The sequence below is a fragment of the Clinocottus analis genome, unplaced genomic scaffold (genome assembly GCF_023055335.1).
Source record: "Clinocottus analis isolate CAN_PGR_092001 unplaced genomic scaffold, fCliAna1.0.p SCAF_21, whole genome shotgun sequence".
Taxonomy (NCBI): Eukaryota; Metazoa; Chordata; class Actinopteri; order Perciformes; family Cottidae; genus Clinocottus; species Clinocottus analis.
The window spans coordinates 3,165,417-3,184,704 of NW_027175943.1; the positions used below are offsets into that span (position 1 = coordinate 3,165,417).

The 19,288-nt window shown below is 42.6% G+C and overlaps 1 protein-coding gene across 1 annotated transcript; it reads right to left on the bottom strand.

Annotated features, from left to right (window-relative positions):
• Positions 1–487: 487 nt before the first annotated feature.
• LOC137792566 (uncharacterized) lies at positions 488–11,470 on the bottom strand. Its single transcript, XM_068588299.1, has 31 exons — positions 11,410–11,470; positions 10,579–10,644; positions 10,361–10,423; positions 9,484–9,537; positions 8,433–9,398; positions 8,251–8,331; positions 8,065–8,157; positions 7,902–7,964; positions 7,204–7,263; positions 7,057–7,092; positions 6,922–6,978; positions 6,791–6,841; positions 6,647–6,715; positions 6,365–6,430; positions 6,172–6,276; positions 6,004–6,066; positions 5,661–5,762; positions 5,450–5,515; positions 5,186–5,245; positions 4,972–5,028; positions 4,728–4,826; positions 4,588–4,638; positions 4,419–4,511; positions 3,795–3,881; positions 3,670–3,714; positions 3,490–3,564; positions 2,835–2,903; positions 2,688–2,727; positions 2,196–2,253; positions 1,581–1,926; positions 488–1,110 (listed from the first exon to the last, which is right to left on the bottom strand). Exons 2-31 carry the CDS (start codon positions 10,621–10,623, stop codon positions 706–708), a joined length of 3,525 nt encoding a protein of 1,174 aa, XP_068444400.1. The 5' UTR covers positions 10,624–10,644; positions 11,410–11,470; the 3' UTR covers positions 488–705.
• Positions 11,471–19,288: the final 7,818 nt, after the last annotated feature.

The following is a 19,288-nucleotide window of genomic DNA, read 5'->3' on the forward strand; positions in this document are numbered from 1 at the left end:
TACTCCAATACAATTCATCCTCATTGGATGTGAGCAGAAAGTTACTATTTACAAAGTCCAGTCGATAAACTAAATACATTTTTCTTAATTAAACAAATTTCACACATTTTTAAAATGTTTTACAAATTTTAACACGAATCTAAAACTCCATAAAACAATGCAACAGCCACTTTTATCTCATTGCAGATGCTTTGTTTGGTTACGCTGATATCCGGCACAGTGACTGGACATCATTCAATGAATTAAAGGGCTATTGTATTGAAAAGTGTTTTATATATTCAGCAGATATTAGCTCGTCAAATGTTTGTTCAAACGGTGTCAGAGGTGCGATCAGAAGTTGAACTCGTACTTTTCCCGTTGAGAATGTTCCCACAGTGGGCGTGGAAATCACACCAAAACAAAAGCAGTGCAAATGTTGAAATCAAATATTCTGTGACCACAAAGCGACATGTTGAAACACCGTGCATCTAAACCTTTAACCCCCTAAGACCGTTCGGTGCTCCAAGCAGTGCGCCGGCCTCCTGTTATGTGGACGAGTCCCCATATGAACAATAATATGACATCATAACCCAAATGCAACACAAGTAAATCGACAGCTTCATCATCTTTCTGCCAGAACCACAACAACCATTATAGAGTCACAGTTTCACCTTTAAACCAACACTTCCCTCATTTAGCCAGGAGATGGCGCTGGTGGGACATTGCTCACATGTTTCCAGTCGCATCCTGCAGCTCCTCTCTGATGGCGTTCAGCTCCACGACCCCATCGTTCAGCACGTTGGCCACCTCCTTTATTTGCAGCACCACCTCTTTCGTGCAGCCCTTCTTCAGCTCCCTGGTGTCCTTCATGAAGTACTTGTCGATGCCCGTGAAGAGTCCTTGGACCGCGGCGAGCGAGGCTTCGGCCACCTCGGCCGCCCGCATCACGGGCGAGTCCACGATGCCGATCATCTGGACGGCGCTGCGGACCTCCCAGTCCGCCGAGTAGTGCTGGGTGCCGGACCGGAGGAAGGGATGGCCGCGGAGTTTGTACAGGCCCTGATTTACAAAGTGGAGGATCTTCAAGATGGCCTGCAGGTGAGCCTCATACGCCTCCAGTACGACCTCCACCTTGGGGGGGAGAAGAGGTATAGACCGGTTTATGGTTCAACCATTGAAAGTTAATTAAAAAGGTAGGTATAAGCAATTATTTCACAACCGGTTGGAGCCACAGAACGTCGCGTAAAAGTCGGGTTACAAGCCGCTCCTACCTTCGGTGCGTGTCCCCGCTGTAACAAGCTAACGCTGCTGCTAGTTTTCCACTGTAACAAGCTAACGCTGCTGCTAGCTCCCCAGTACTGCTGCTGCTGCTCGCGTCCCTGCTGCCTGAGTCGGGCGTCGAGCCGGGGCTGGTCCCGCTACCTTCGGTGGCTGTCAAGGGGCTAACGGAGAGCTAGCAGGGAGCTAACAGAGAGCTAGCAGCAGCGCTAGCTGGCTACAGTGGAGACACCTACCAAAAAGGTAGTAGCGGCCTGTAACCCGACTTTCACGGTGCATTTCTCTACAAGAGACATTGCTCGCATCGTAAAGTCCCCGCTTACCTTCTTCCGGTCGTGCATGTTGTTGACGTTGTCCGAGATGGCCGCAGAGGCCGAAGCGATTCCTCCCGCCGTCGCCACGCCGACGCCGACCGCGGTGACCAGCAGAGTGGTGCCGAACGTGAAGGGCGCCAGAACCAAACCGGCGATGGCCGTCACGCCGCCCACGGCCGTGGTGGTGCCACCGGTGATGCCGGCGATCTTGGCCTTGTTGTGGAACTTGTTGATGTTGTCTGCGATGGCGTGGAGCGAGATGACGGACTGCCAGAGGACCTCGGCTCGCTCCGTGAAGACTTTGTTGAAGACCCGCAGGCCGCGTTGAACCTTGGTCGCCAAGATGGTGAACGACCTGGGATTCATTCGAATGCGGAAGCAAAGAAAAACACCCGGTGAGTTCAGGCGAGAGTCATGAATCTGAAAGATGTTGACTCCAGTATCATGTAGGGGAGCTAGGACCAATTCCTTGGCATTCATGCTTGAATTAAATAAGCGACTATCAAAGCATTTAACCATTCGGGTGTTGGTTGATCCATCAGTGGATCAGATTCAAGCAATTACTGGATCTGGTACAGATCACCACACGTCTGTACTTCTGCCAAACTCATAAAAGAGACGTACTTGGACTCGTCCTCTCTCATGACTTGGTCCTCATCGTCTGACGGCACCTCATCCCATTCTGAAATGCAAACCAACGGGTTTTAAAACAGACACAGTTTACTAAATGTCACTCAAAGCTACAAAGTCGCTACTCTGAGTTTAAGCCCAGGTGAAGATGCATTATTTCACCTAATTTTCTTTCTGCAAATCGGACCCGGTGGCACTGATAACTAGCATTAAGAATATGTAGATGTCTCAAAGATCATGCAGAAAAACACTTAACCTTAAAACATTCTTTTTATCGTCACATACAATAAACACAACGTAGTGAAATGTGACCTCTGCATGAGGGGCAGGAGGCTGTAACTTGTGCATCAGTATTAAATGAATGTATAAATCATGTTTAATACGTTTGTGTTTCATAAATAAAGTGTGGAAAAAGGTATTTGAGTGATACATAACCAGATGAACGTTCCTCACGGTGACTTTAAAGTGTGTGTGGTTGTGACTCACGTTCCACTGTGTTCCACCACTCCATCAAACTGTCAGTGTCCTGCGACACAAAAACAACAACAAGCACGATGGTTCAAACCTGAGCGCGACACACCTAGAGAAGGTTATTCACCTGCGGACCATATTTCTGTTCAAAGAGAAACTAACCCCTCCCTCGTCTTCATCCTCCAGACCCGCTTTGGTTTGCTCATCGGCCTGAGCCGCCAGCCACTCCGCCTGCAGGAGACGCACATGAAATACCTCTTTGACACAAACTTTAAACACACTCACAAGGATTAGTCATGAAAGCGTGGAACTGCACGAGCCCATCGAGACTTCCCTCCGGTCGTGTAATGTTGCTCGACCGGCCCGGTCACATGACAGAGGAATGCGTCCCGTCGGGAACAATCAGTTCCTCAGTAAAAAACAAAGCACACCTTGTGCACAAAAGACCATCATGCATCGTTCATGCCACAATCGTTCAGACAAGTCGTTTCATTTTAATCCCGTTTAATGTCGAGTGCGATAGCAGCAGTTTGGTTTCCCTGAAGCTTGTAGGACATTTATTTTAAGGCTTGAATGAAGTTACATCCGGCGGTCCAGCACTGACACAGTTTATAGAAGAGCAACTTGTTACGCCCCGGGCTCTGTTCTCGGTCTCATATCAGCAACGAATCTGTGTGCGTTATCGTAACAACATCTCGAGGTTCTTGAGCTTATTTTTAACCCCTTGTTGTTCAGTAGGATATGCATTCTGACTGCGTTGAGGAAGATGTTTATCTGACGACACACATCCAAAAGAAGCCATGTTGTGAAAACGTACCTTCGCGGCCTCCGACAGGAAGTCGCTTGACGTCGCTCCGGGTGGATCTTCCCACTCGGGCTGCGTGGCTTTGCTCTAATATTAAGAGAAGAATAAAACTGTGAGCGTTTAATCGTCTTGTTTTCCTCCTTTTAAAAACCCTAATCTTGCGATTAGGAATAAATAACAACGCCGATTCACCTTGGACTTGCGTTTCATGAAGCCTCGATGTTTAGATTTCTTCTTCTGTTCATAAGAAGAAAGAAAAAAGCTTTAACAATCCTTTATTTAAATAATATCACAGATAAGTAGTGAGTAGTGAGTACCGGTTTGCTGGTTTCCACGTCTTCTTCGCTGTCATTCATCTCTCTGGGGCTCGCCACATACGCTCCAGCTCCTGCAAAGTCACTTCCCTGCAAAAGAATATATCCGAAATAACGAAAACTACTCATGCCCACGCGTGTGTTGTGCATTAAACACGCTGGTGGCTGAATCCCATCGGTTCACTCGGGCCAGTGGAAGGTTTTAGATTTGCGCGGGACGCGAGCGAGGCCTTTAAGTTTGTACGTTTTCTGAAACACAAGACAGAACATCGTCTCCGTCGTGTGAAACTTAACATGCTGGAAGGTGGAAGCAACTCAACCAACACCGACTCTCTCTCGTAAAATGTGGAGCGGCTATAAATCTGTTCATTCTCCGCGTTTTGCAAAGCGCTGTGATGCGACACAGGTATTTACCGACGGGTTTACGACTCATCAACGAGTTTCAGGAGGATCATCGCTGTGAAAACAACTGGAGCACAAAGACGCAGCCGACAGCACGAGGACGGCTCGCTCTCCGTCGCTGCTAATCCAGTCTGTCGAACTGATTGATGCTCAGAAGAAGCTGCATTGACGTGTCACCACGAGCCTGATGCTAGCACCACGGCTACACGCATGCTAGCATCGTACCGGTTTGCAGTCCTCCATCCAGTCCTCGTCGTACATTTCCTCTGCCAAGAAGCTGCTCTTCTGCTTCTGCTTGTCGTCGTCCAGCTCGTCGTCCTAATTTAAAACATTTCTTTAGTTTTTTTTGGTTTCATCTCCGATTGCTTTGCAACCAAACATTTTCAGCGAGTACCTGAGAGCATCGGCGACCCGCGGGGAGCTGGTTCATCTTTGCTGGTTTCTTCTGTTGATGAAGAGGAGGAAGAAGACGAGTTAGTAAAAATAGGTGAGAAAATATTTCATGAAAAAACTGAGGATGAATAAAAGAGTTACAGGTTTGCAGTCCTCCAGTTCATACAGGTCTTCATCTCCATTCAGTCCTGGAGACCGATAGTGTGTTTTACGGAAGTACTCGTCGTCCATGAACGCCGCCTCAACAGGACCAAAACAAACATTATTCTTATAAGCGAGGAACAAAAATGTCACATATTCAAATTATTTCTCCAGCAACAAAATAAACTACAAATAAACCCTAAACTACAAGATATGATAATAAAAAGATAAATAATAATAGTACTTTGGTATTTAAGGGAAGGCTGTGGCTTCTCTCCTCTCGATCATCAAAATCTGCATCCTACGAGTGAAACAAGTTATAACTTTCAGTCCCGAATAAACAATGTCTGTCACTGAAATTAAATATTCCCAAATTGCTGAATGCAAAAATAAAATAAAGGACATTGTCAGACTATTGACGTTCGTGTCAGACAGCGAGGGGCTGAACCAGCCGTTACCTTTGACTTCTCGCGGGCCGTGTACCCGTGTGCACCGGAAAATTCCTCCAGTGATTTGTCCTGAAGGGAGGAAAAGAAAACCGACATGTTCCACGGCCTCGACGTCCACATACTTCAAACACAACGCACAAAGCGCACATTGTGTAGTCGTACCTTTGAGTTTTTGCGAGGCGCGTTTTCATTCGCTCCCTTCGGTTCAGAGAGAGGAAAGGTTACGCTCATCCAGGAGGAAACCAACGTGCAATGACATTAAACATAAAATACCTTTTCTACAGTGATGGCGAATCCTCTTTGGGGCACAAATCGGATTTTCAACGACTTTTTCTTCTTCTGGAGAGACAAAACATTAGAAATCACAAATCAATGCATTTAGAATATTCTCACAATTAATGTAAACGACTGCAAGTTGACTGGTGAAGCCCTTTGATGCGTTTATTGCTGTGCATCATCATTATAAGTACAACAATAAGCGTACAGATCCATGGCTGTCCATCTCGTCGTGCAGACCTTCCTCCTCTTCCTCCTCCTCCTCCTCCTCCTCCTCACCACCACCGCAGCTGTCGTCCAAAACTTTCCCCTGCAGACAAACTCAACTTTACCGTTTGAGAAGAATAACTTCTTTAAAGAAATTAAAGCACGTACACAATTTCTTTGAGAGTGATATTTTCTGGTAAAGTGTTAACTTTCAGGCACCGTGTGCTTTCCGCGTTTTTCTTTTCTTCCGTAAAAAGCATTTAGGGGAGAATTCGAGTCGTTAATTCTCAAGATAATCTCTGCAATTTAATTTTTCATGATATATTCCAGCACTCTGCCTTTACCTCGGACCATCGGCGCGTGATGGAGGTTTTCTTTCCGGCGCTTTTCTTATTGACGTCGTCGCCCTGGCGTTACGAAGAGACAAACGCCGTCACAGATGATTTTTTTTCAGACACCGCGAATCAATTTTCTATCTGCAGAAGAACCCGCCTTTACTTCCGACGACTCACCTGTGAGCCTAGAGGTAGATGTCCGTTCATGGGCTTCCCCGTCGGCCCCGAGGTCGCATAGGACGCCCTCCTGAACGCGCTGCCTCTGGTCTTCAGAGGCTTCTTCTGTTGGACGACACGACGACAAAAAAAAGGCGGCATTTATTAAAGCGCCGCTGGTTTATTAATACCGCTCATGAATAAATAAACATACTTTGTAGTCCATCTCATCCTGCTCCTCCTTCTCCCTTGTAGACATGTGCATTTCTGAAAAATACTCCTGAAAAAAACAAGACATACATGCATTTTGAATAAAGTTTGCCTTGAATAAAGTGTTTAATTATTTAATGGACGTTTGATATAGCAGCTGGTAATTTATGTTTAAATGTTTGCTAAACTTTCCATCGGTCTACTTATTCGACACATCACAGCTGTAAAAGATAAGATAAAACTTGAGATAAGGCTTACTGATACACGCAGACACAACTCACGTTACCTTTGATGATTTACGAGAGTTGGGTAACGACCTGCTCTTCCCCTCTGAGTCATCAGAAAACTTCTCCTGCTAAGAGAAAAGTATAACCATCATGAAGACGAAAGGCGCTCCCGCAGTCAGAACAGAGAAACTGGGATCATTTACCTTTGATCCTCTTCTGGAAAGTATGGATAACCTCAACTTCCTGTCCTTTTTCTGTGTAAATAAGTGAATACATCAATGTTAGACGACACGTGGATCTCCACAGGAAGTGCAGCAGCGATGGCGGTCGGTACCTTCACGGAGCCGTCCTCCTGGTCGTCGCCACTTCCTCCTTCAGAGACCGGCTTGATCTACGTGGACGGTTCTTGTTTTAGGGTTTTCTTCTTGCGCACAAACAAATACAAGTAGAGAAATAACTTGTTTCTTACCCTCACGGATTCCCGTCGAAGTCTTAATTTCCCAGACTCGGAGAAAGAAAAAAGAATAAAAAGTATAAATGACTTTGACGGAGCAGAGAGACGTTTGGAGGGAGCGTGACAACACATTGAGGGAAACGGATGAAAGTGTTTTCTCACTGGTTTGAAGTCGGGGTTGAGCTGAGGGCTGTCGTCAGGCCAGTCCTCCACACACCGCTCCTGTGGGGGGATTTCAGTTAAGCAGACGTGTAAATTAAAGAGTTAGACAAAAGGTGATGATGATAGACGGATGTGTGCATCCATCCAAGCGGTTTAAAGAAGAGATAGTTACTCCCAATCGCCATTTTTCAAGCCAAAATGTCATCTTGTGTGATGTCAAATTCAGACTAAATCACACTCTTTGTGTCAATTCTGCACACACAATCTCATTATCGCAGATTGCCACTCATTAAGAATGGGGAAAATCAAATATCTCTATTTTCGGACATACCGTGATATCAATATCACAGCGATATCGTAGGGTTGGTACCATTGGTGTTTTCACAAGACAGTTACACAATTAAATGCGTGATAATTATCCGTAATGTTGATGTAATAATGAAATAACAGCTAGAAAAGTCTGGTATGTTCTGGAAATTGCATAACTTTACCATGATCATAAAATAATTATTGATATACCGTCCAGCCCCAAATAATACAACCTTTTGGACAAACCCATTTGATTTAAAATGACCACACAGACTGTCTCAACACACAAGCCAAACACCATTTTAGACTTTAAATCTTTTATGGATGTGTCTCAACTTTCTTAAAATATTACATTTAAATATAGAAAATCTCTTCCACTTAAACCTCACCTGTCCGGTCAGCAGGACGTCCTCGTAGAGAGCAGAGTCATCCGGTTCCATTAGTTTAGTTTCCTGAAAAGAAGGAAATAAAAACATTTGAGACGTGACCCCACTCAAGACATTTCACATTGTTCCCCAATTGGACCAACACCCGAGGACAAGACCTGCATACCGGAGCTTTTGGTTTAGGTTGAACAACTGGTTTCAGGGCCAGTCTGGGGGCTGGTTTAGGAGAGAGTTTGGGTCCAGTTGCTTCAGGTTTGATCTACACAGTCCAAAAGAGGCAAAGAAGGTCATTAACAGCACAGCAGTTGCAGAGAAGAAGAACAACACGATGCTGAACTGTGTCCTTTGTTACAGGGTTTGCCGTTTGAGGGTTTTCTGCCTTTGGTGTTCGAACTCGAGGAAGTGGTATCGGCGGACGCTTAAAAGTCGACACCTGCAAGTTCGATGATAAAAGAGCATGAAGCGTAAATCAGATTTGTAAAAGTACATTGCATCGGCATCAACTAGTTGTCCAAATATCAGATTGTGACATACATGGTTCATTGCGGATGTAGACTGGCTGCGAAAGATGGATCGATTCCTGGAACGACTGAAGGGACTCGGCTGAAGAATATCAACCTCGGTTCCCTGAGGACTCGTCAAGAAAATGTTGTGCGGCCCGTCAGAAGGCTTCGCTTGGATGGCCGGAGGAGATTCTGCTGATCGGCCTTGAAGAGGGGCCTTGAAGCGAGGCAGCGGCGACAGCACGTCCGGCTTCACGTCCGATAAGTCGGTCGGCGGCGCGGCCTTGGGGGCGGTGTTGCCGAAGGGCATCCCGAACGCATCCACGCCGGTCGTCCTCTCGGGAGGCGGTTTGAAGATGTCCGGAGTCTCGGGCGAAACGTCTCGGTAGATGGTGAACGGTCTCGAGGGCGTAGCGCCGAAGGGGTCGTCCAAACTGGAAACGTCTTGGAATAAATCCCTTGCGATCGGGCTTGGGAACGGATCGACTGTCGTGGATGACGATGAAAATATATCCTGAAAAGACAACATTCCAAAAAGGTCTTCCTTCGAGAAGGGATCTTGTGAGTTTTCCTTGATGTCGGAGATTTCCTCAACCGCTCGAGACGAAGCCGCCTCTTTGGGCGATGCGGCGGAGAACGGGTTCGCCAGCGGAGACGGGAACAGCTCATCGTCCTCGATTAAAGGGGATTTGAATGGGTCCGCGAAAACACTTGGAGATTTCAGTGTCACGTCGTGAAAATAGTCAGTGGTCGACGCGTTTTGGGGAAATGGGATCCCCGGGAAGGGGTCTTGCAGAAGGTTGGGGGTAAGTGACTCGAATGGGTTCTTCGGAAGTTCGGACGGTGTCGCTTCAGTGTCCACAGTATTCATTTCAGGGTGAGCATCCAGAGGCGTACTCTGAAATTCAGGCCGAGGGATGAAGATGGCATCGAGGTTCACTTCCTCTGACGTTTTCCTCCCCGCGTCCTCCATCGCATGACCTTTGCTGCCAGACTCCTGAGAACGGAAGACAAGGTCATTAGAGATGTGCTCAATGGAAATCGCAGTAATTTAAAAAAAGGCAACGTTGTGATATACGTACCAAAAAGTGCCGATAAAAAGGGTTCATTGTGGCCAGGTCCCTATTGACTCCATGCTGATGAGCAAAGAAAGGGAAAAAGAGACGAAACAGATGTCAGATGTCACTTCAACTGTTGACAAGATGCATACCTGGAGATTTAAATGGCTTCCTGCCTTCCACCCTGAAAGAATCAGACGGTGACACAGCAGAAATGTGCACAAGCAAAGTGGAAAATTGCCTTTTTGTCTCAAGGGCTGCGCAACACAAAAATGGTAAACCTTTCAAAATAAGAGCAGACAAACCAAAAAAAAGAAGCCTCTCAAAAAATAAGTGACCCGCTGTTGTGGAAGATAAGCGAACACTACGTCTATTTTCACGTGTGAGAACACACACTGGACTCACTCCACCTCTTTTAATAATCAGATGTATTATTAGAACATATCTAGTCCAACTTTTAAATAAACACACCTACCGAAAGACATTACGCAACAGTTTGCAGGTCACAAAACAAAACAAGCGACTGGGCGTGAAGTCAAACTTCGGCTCAGCAGGAACAATGTCCTCCGTCTTCAAGCCATTAAGAAAATATGAAGCAGTTTCAACCGCGTATGAACGCCGAGCACACTGCTTTAAAAAGGTCGATATCACGCGGCAAATTCAAGCAATGCAACACGAGTCTGGCGTTCTGATCTCACCGTGATATGAAGTCATGTGTTACCCGCCAGAGATGTAAACAAAAACGTGACAACACTCCTGACCGCTGAAAGGAAAGTTGTTTTTTTCCCCCAACAGCAAAGATGCGGTTCGGCAAAGACGATCTTAACAATATGCAACCTGCACTTATTCTATTATTATAATTATCATACAATAATGAAAGCGGTCATCATCGGTCTCTAACCTGCTTGTTTTGAGACTCGTTCACAGGCGAGCTGCTGGAATCTGACGCAGAAGAAACAAGATTCTGGGAAGAAATAGAAACAAATAAAGTAAGGAAGATAATTTATGTTCCTTTTTTAAATATTCATGCAGGATTGTAGGAATAGAGGTCAAACATAACTATTACTGTGTGTGGGCTGAGTGTGTTAGGAGACGTGTGTGTGTGTGTGTGTGTGTTACCTGGTATTGACTGTGGAAAGGGCTTTGGGAGACTTTCTTCAGCATATTCTGCAGCGCTGCGATACTCTAAGGGGAAAGACATTGTGAGATTGAAAAGGAGCCAACATTAAATATCCAGACCATTCAAGTCACACTTTGATGAAATGAAATCAAATGCATTTTTATTTAAAAAGATCAAACTGCAGGTTTTCCGCCCAAAAACCTGTTTGGGCACCTTTAAGATACAACTCTAAAAAGGCTCTTACTCTTCAAACAGTGAATTTACTGCATAAAGCTGCAATGAATCACCAATAAATGTCATCTTTATCTTTGCTTTTAATGTACGACTGTGTGCTCTTGCCGTTCTTATTTATTGTTTCATTCTATTTGTTTTATTGCTTAGCTTTTATTATATTTTTAAATGGTATGTAAAGTGACTTTGAGTACCAAGAAAAGCACTTTATAAATTAAAAAAAACAAACTTGTTAAGTTACTTTCTGGTATCTTTGTAAGAAACCACAGAATAAACCAACTCCCAGCGTGACGTCACAGCCATTGGTCAGTGACATGACAGTCACAACAGCTGTCAAAATGACGGCTCATCCAGTCTGTTGGGCTCGAGCAAAAGAAAACACACACTTCATGCCAACAACAAACAAAGTGCAACACACTACAAGGAAGCACTGCTCACATGTGTTAAAGCTGTTTACCTGTTCGAGGATGAAACGTGACGTGAAACACACGCAGAGTGGACTTTTGTTGGAGAATTAAAAAAAACGTTCCCACACGCCAATTAAAACGACGTCATCACTTCACCACAGAGACACATTTAAAACAATAAAAAGTACCCACAGGTCGTCTTTCCGCTGATGCACTTTCTGCAGCGGCTCCGCGGTCTTCTGCCTCCAGCTCGTTCTCCTTGTGATTAATACAATTAAAAAACATAATTTACATAAAGACACGTTTGTGTTTTAAACTATTTAAACCAATTTGGAGTCAAGTCAGCTTGCAAACCAGTCAATTGATGTAACGTGACCAGCGCGAGACTCACCGTCGATGTATCTCCTCTCATGGTCACTTAAGAACAACTTCTTTCTTTACTTCCTTCTTTCTTTTTTTCTTTCTTTACGTCTTTCTTTCTTTCTTTCTTTGCTTCTTTCTTTCTTTCTTTCTTTTCTCTTTTTAGCATCAAATCACGTCAGCGTGTCCTCGGGTGTGACGAGACTCCCCCTGGTAATTATCTCCCAGCTGCGCGCACCTGTGTCAGCCTCGAGGAACAACTTCCGGATTTTACTCTTTCAAAATAAAGGATAAAAGTCACCTGCGCTGTGTCAGAAGAGCGCTGGTCGTGTTTTCTGGTTTGAAAGTCATGTGCGTTGTGTTTCTTTGCACATAGCTTGAGTAATTAACCACCAATTAAAACATTATCTGCAAAGGAATCGCTGCATAAAATCTTCACTTTTATTTTTTAATTTTATTAGTTTGATGTGATCAGAATCAGAAAACAGAAGTTTATTTGCCAGGTGAAAGCTGCATAACAATATACATAGAATAAAATAATACAAATATAATCAAAACATATAGTGCAATAAAAGAAAAATATGGTAAATAACAAACAGAAAACAATCCTTTAAAACATGTATATATGTTAAAATAAAAGTGTATTAGAGACAATAAACTAAGAGAACAAACTAAACTACTATTACATAAGAGAGGAAGTAGAGGTCTAAAGCACCAGGAGAACATAACACGAGTAGAAACCGTCTTACCTTAAACTTCCTATAATCCTCGTCGTATTATTTTGAAGGCCGGTGCTCGTTCCTCTCCGCGTGCTCCTGCGCGCGCTTGACAGGATTCAGTGTCGGTCCCTTTCAACCTCTGAATCCATCTCAATGCAAACCGACCGGTTGACCCCGCCCCGCTGGACCGGGCGGTGCGGTGCAGGTGGACATTACAGGAGTTGCATTGCATAATGTATTTACAGGCTACATTTAGCAAATGCTCAACGTATAGCATGTGGTAAATATTTTACCATACAGGCCTGACATTCAATATGCATGTTTTATTCACCAGTGTGACTTAAAACATGAACGTTTTGATCCCAAAATCAGGTTTCTCATCATCAGGGTGGCAGGCCAAGACACACATAATGTACTGAAAGGATTTTTTAAAAAGTCCTTGCCATGGTGACACCAGAGAAATCTGAGTTTAGAGTTAGTTCTGAGCTTAAGCACACAGGAAGTCCTTCAGCATCATACTGACATAATGCATATAACTGAATAAGAGTTACATGGAAACTGTCTTTCAATGTTTTTCTTCAGTAAACAGACAGTGCTGTAACAGTATTGGTCCAGCAGGCGGAGCGTCTTTGGAAGTTACATTTAAAATATATTACATTACAGTTGTAATACAATAAAGATGTGTGTAAAATCAGTTGTAACCTGATCTGGAGTCATAACACGTTGGCATATTGTGCTGACTTATTTTAAGAAGTCCGGCGGCTGTCAAGGAAATGAAAGAAAAACCACATTTGGTAGTGCAGGAGAATTTGTTAAACAAAGCAGAACGGGACTTTTGCCAAACTTTTGTCTTTATTGATGTCACATGCAAGTCCTTCAGAGGTCAAGTTACAGGTTTAAAGTTGGCACAGAAAATACACTTTCAGGTTGTAAAGCTTTGACTACACTTTATATATTGCACCTCCAAAATGTAAAAGCATAAATTATACAGATTTTTGACTGTATTCAAAGAATATAACACATTAATGCTGTTATCATATCTACTTATAATTCAACTTGAATATTCTAAATATACAATTCATGGTCTTTTTTAGGCTGCTATTAATATTTATATGGAAATCGTCCTAAATAAATTTGAAGCATTTCTGTTACAGGTAGGCAATACTGTATTGATCCGCCTAACTGACAGCAGAAAATAGCATAAATAGACCTCTGTGGCTGTGTGAAAATCGTTTAACTAAAGGGACATTTAGGGCCGAAATAAGGTTTTTTGATGGACACCTGCAATTACAGTAAAGAGATCAGTTTATAGTAAGTCACAACATAACATGACGGAAATTCCCTCAGGGCGGTACCGTGATAGGGTTAGCGAAAGCAAAACAAACACAACATATTAAAGATAAAGAACCACACGCTTGTCATCACACGGGATCTGGACACACAACGCTTCTCAACTTTTTTATGGTGTTAACTGTGAGTACCAATACATTGAATGCATTAATAGCATAGACAATGAAGACTGGTAATACCTTCGTTTTGAAGCATATAGAGAATGAAAACTGCTAAATATATTTATAAGTAAAGCAAGTAAAGACTTTATGCAAATGGTTATTATTATCACAATATTATTGAATAGCAGCTATCAAACTGTTTGGAGGATTTGTTTATTGTTTTGAAGAAAGATTCTCAAAATCTACGTTTTTTTTCCTCCCAAAATCCTTTTTTCAGTTTTGAACAAATTTGAGTTTTTCCACAAAATGGCTGAATCTAACTCGGATACCAGTGTCGAAGAATTGCTTACCACATTCAGCACTTTAGACTTTGAAAGACAGTCGTCTTCAGGAGAACCTCTTAGCAAGCTGCAGGGACTAGTGACAAATATCAAATGGAGCCCAGAGGATGTCACTGACGTCTTTGTTGCTCTTCTGAAGCGATTTGAGTCAACAACAAGTGACGGATCCGATCTCTGCTCATGGATGACGCAAATGTTGCACTGTATAGAGATTAATCACATCACTCCCTGTTGGAAATGTGAAAAAGGACAGACTCTCATCGAGCTGGTCAAAGACGAGACTGTAACAGATGAGGACCTTAAGAATGGTTTGGCCCTCGACAAAGAAAAAACACTGGATGAAATTCTTGAGGAAATCCGTCAGCAAAAGCTCGACCAAATTGACGACAAGCTTTTAGCGGACGTAAAGGACATTGTGTCCTCAGTTGATGGGCATCTTACTGCACACAATGATGGATCACAGCTGAGTGACATGAAACAAGTCTTGCTGAAGCTCTGTCAGGCAGTAAAAAAAACAAAAATGTTCACGCCCCGATTGACGCAGATGGTAAGCTGGTGCATTATGGCTCTTTCGGAAACAGGGTGGTTGATTCAGGTTGGCACCGGAGAGGGGAAGTCATGTATCGTCGCAATGTTTGCAGCTTTTCGAGCTATGAAAGGAGAAAAGGTAGACATCATGTCCAGCTCATCCGTTCTTGCTGCACGAGATCTGAAAGACTGGCATGACTTTTATAAAGTTTTGAAAATCAGCGTAGACTGCAACGTCAACAAACAGGAGGTAGAGCTAAAACAGTGCTACAAGTGTCAGGTTGTTTATGGTACTGTGCAAGAGTTTGCAGGTGATTGGCTTCGGCACCGCTTTCTTAGGAAGGACATATTTGGGCAAAGAACATTTAAATGTGCAATTGTGGACGAAGTAGATTCCTTGATGCTAGACAAGGGTCATCATGTGGTCTATATAGGTAGTGAAATGCCTGCTTTGCAACATCTTAATCCACTCTTGGCATTCATATCAGCCACTGCAAATCAATGTGGAGAGATTGGCACAGGGACAATGGTGGGGCCAAAATACCCCTTTCATCAAGTTGTGCTTGAAAACATAACAAAGGGCAAAGATGATGACGAGTTCACCATCCTACAAATGGCTGAGGACACAGGTATCCTGGAAAAAGGTGCAGTAAAGGACCTTAGAAAGAACCCAAGCCTTTTAACTGAGAAGACTGCAGGTGTTACTGCGAACCAGTTGGCAAAGTTCTTTCAGGAAGTAGGGAGGAGATTCCCATCTTGCCAATTCACTCTGCACTGCATGAACAGTGAAGGACCAAACAAAGGACCCCCAAAAGTATTGTCTGAAGGACCGGGAGTGTCACTGCTTTTAATGAATGGAGGGTTCTGTCAGTACATGTATTCTGACATGCTGAGTATGCTGAGAGCTGCAGAAGAAAAAATAAAACGTGCTCTGCATTTTACACCTTGTGAACTCAGCAAAGATGGAGTAGCCTGCTACGTCCCAGGCTTCCTTTCAGATCTGGTAAATTCCAGACTAAAGGTTTGGATTGTAAATGCATTTGAAGCACAAACCATGAGCAACGATCACGAATACACCCTCGAGACCCACGGGGTAGTGCCAGTTGACTACAGCTGCACAGGTGTTGTCGAAAATAATATGAAATGGGGGGATGGGCTCCAACAGTTTCTGGAAATGAAACATCAGTTCAAGCTGAGCGACATGACAGCCATCACAAACTATATGTCCAATGTTGGCTTGCTTAAAAATTATAGAAAACAGATATTTGGAATCTCTGGGACTCTTGGCCAACAAGCAGAGACTGAGACTTTACAGAAAATCTATGACGACATCAAGACCTGTCAGATACCTTCATTCAAACGCAGAAAGCTGTTTGAGGTTGAAGGCGTGATCGTAGATGATGAAAAGGAATGGGTTAAGAGAATCTGCAATGCCATCAACGCACAAACCAACCCTACTCCATATAGAGATCAACGAGCTGTGTTGGTCATCTGTGAGACCATCCATCGAGCAAAGGTTGTCTGTGAAGCTCTAGGAGATGAAGTCCCCAAGAAAAACCTTTACATCAGCAACAACATGGACAATACTGTAATCTTTGCCAAGAAGCTTGAAGCAGGAGAGGTCATCATAGCAACAAATCTTGCTGGTCGTGGGACGGACCTTCAGGTTTCCGAGCAGGTAAAAAGAGCCGGTGGTTTGTTCGTCGTGCAGACCATGCTGCCCAAGAATGCTCGTGTTGAGGCACAAGCTTTTGGCCGCACAGCCAGACAAGGAGCTCCTGGGTCTGGTCAACTCATTATCTGCTCCAGCCATCTGCCAGAACCACTCCAATCGCTAGCTTTATTGGGCCAACTACAATCTTTATTGGAGAATATGACTAATTCCCTCCCACATCTTTTTGTTATGCAATTGATGTCTTATCAAAAAAGCCAGAGCCATGAGCAGTCTAACGATATGTCTTCAACGCTTTTACAAATTTTGAAAGGGAACTCCAATTCAGGGATAAAGATAGTGAAAAAGATCAGAGATGACTTTGTCGCTAAAGGACTAGCGAGCTACTTGGAAAGTGATATCCCAAACATAAAGAAGAAGGAAGAGCTCTTCATTCAGTATTTGGACGCACTAGATGAAGTGTACAAAAGCAGCATCAACAAGCCAGCAGATTCTGATTTGTCTGCTCTGAATGAGTTTTGGGGTATCTGGCTACTCACAAACTTCAATCAGAACGATTCTACCAGTGACCTAAAAAACAAACTTTCCGAGGACCTGGACAAAGCCAGGCAAAAACTTGCAGAGAGGAAATCGCCCTCATCGAACCTGCACCACTACACTGCATTTGGCAATGATCTGCGTCAAAAAGGACATCTTGCAAAGAGTATCGAGATGTACACTAAGGCCATACAGGAGGACCACAGTTGGGCGGCGATTGCATATTACAACCGTGCTTTAACATCTTTGACCCAGAAAGACAGACGTCAGGATCCAAACTGCATCGATCGAGCTCTGGAAGATTTACAAAATGCACTGAAGTCTGTTGAGCTCTACTGTGAGCAAATTGAGTTCACGCATAGATACTCCACACAAGGCAAGGAACTCTGCGGCGATCGAGTCACCCGCTTTGAAGCACACATGACGACCAGAAAGAATGTGTTTCTGTTGTTCAAAGGGAATATTAATGAGGCCATAAGGAAGGTAGAGAGAGCCCGAGACTCAGGTGGGACTGTAAAAGTGGACGAAAGTCTAGTGTACTTCCTGGTTCCAGTAGACTCTTTACTGCCCTTAGTAGTCCTTTACGTCGAATCGCTGACTCTTATCCGCTCCAGAGATCCTCTGATGTTGCGCCAGCTCATCACTCATCCCTTCCACGACATTGTCAATGAACTTAAGTGTCTTGAATCTCTGGGCCTGACTCGTGTCTATACCTTAGACACACTGTTCAGTCTGGGCGGCTTTTTCTCAAAGATAGGTAGGACCATAAGACAAGCTTTTGATTAGATGGCAGGTGTCAATCACGCAATAGAGCAGACAATGGTGTTCTACGGAAATCTTGTCAGTCACAAACTGTCAAGAACTAAGAAACTGTTTTTTAATTTTTTTTTACAAAAACACGGACAACTCCCAGATCGGACAATGATATGGTAGCGAGCTGTCAATCACAAGGTAGCCACGCCCTAAAGCATATTCTGCTTTATCGTTTATTTTACTCTTAATGGGACCATATTTTTTTGAATGAACATCATTTTGTATTCAAGAAGACTTGAAAATATAACGATTGAGAACAAAAACTGAGAAATTGGGAAACTTCTATACAATAAAACTTATTTTTGCAATCAAAGACGTCGCCCCCTTATGGCCAGTCGAGATGATGCAGATTTTAAGGCTTTAACTTTTCAGACCCGGAGCTTGTCACCATTTTTTAATGATGTTTATCAGTACAGGTTCAGTACAGTACATATTATGTTTTTGTCAGTTCAATTGAACGATTTCTAATCATTGTATTTTATATTATTCTACTTTTACAGATATGTTGTGTAATTTTAAAGGGTATATATAGTATATACACATTTGACCTTAACAATATGTATTTACTTGATCCTTTGTTTATATTCATTCAACTGACATGTTGCATGTTGTGATACTCACTGATATATTATTTCCTGTTTAACTTTTTGAAACAAACACATGCAAACACTTTGTATAATGTGTATTTACAAAGTTACTGAACTTTCACTGAAGATCAATGCATTAATTACGTTTTTATCAATCTTTTTTATGACAATTTATAGGTATTTTAATTCACTATAATAAAAATCAAGCTATCGTTCACTTGAAATACACATTACTGCACTATATTTACAAATGTATATTGGAAAAATAATAATCACATTGTAATAAACAAGTTATACGACTACAACAATCAGTTCACCACTCCCACTCTGTGGTCTAATAGGGTACTGAAGCCGACCTGCATTGAAGACATGAAGTTACAGTCATTTGTTTTTTAGTATTTGTCCCAATGTTAATTTCAGGCAGGTAAAGTAATAATTGCGATTATTGTGTTTGTTTCTATCAGATGGATAGAGTTGGGAAAGTTAATCCATGTTTAAATGTTTTTAGACTGTATATGATTCAATGCAATGTATCATGTATTTAAATTGTTAAACGTTGAACAAATATTATCAAGCTTGGTGTTGCGGGTGGAATAAATAACTTTTTTTGTGCTAATCCCAGTTTTTTGTCTGATTGAGTTCATAAATTGATGAATTTAGAAAATTAAATGTGACAAAATTAAGTTTGTAGCTAAAACAGCAGAATTGTAACTAACTAATTAGCCACCCACTTTGTGTTTATATATATATATATATATATATATATATATATATATATACATACACATACATATATATACATATGTATGTATATATAAAATATATATATATATGTGTGTATATATAATATATATATATATACATACATATATATATAGCCACATACCAGTACCTATATAATTGTAGCCTACTTATTAATTATTTGTCAATTATGTGTATTTCTTTTTAATGTATTATAATGTGCATATATTTATTGTGTTTCTTGTTATTCCTTTCAGCAAATACAAGTCTTACTTTACATAAACCCCTTTTGAAAATGCAAGACAGGAGGCAGGATGTTTGT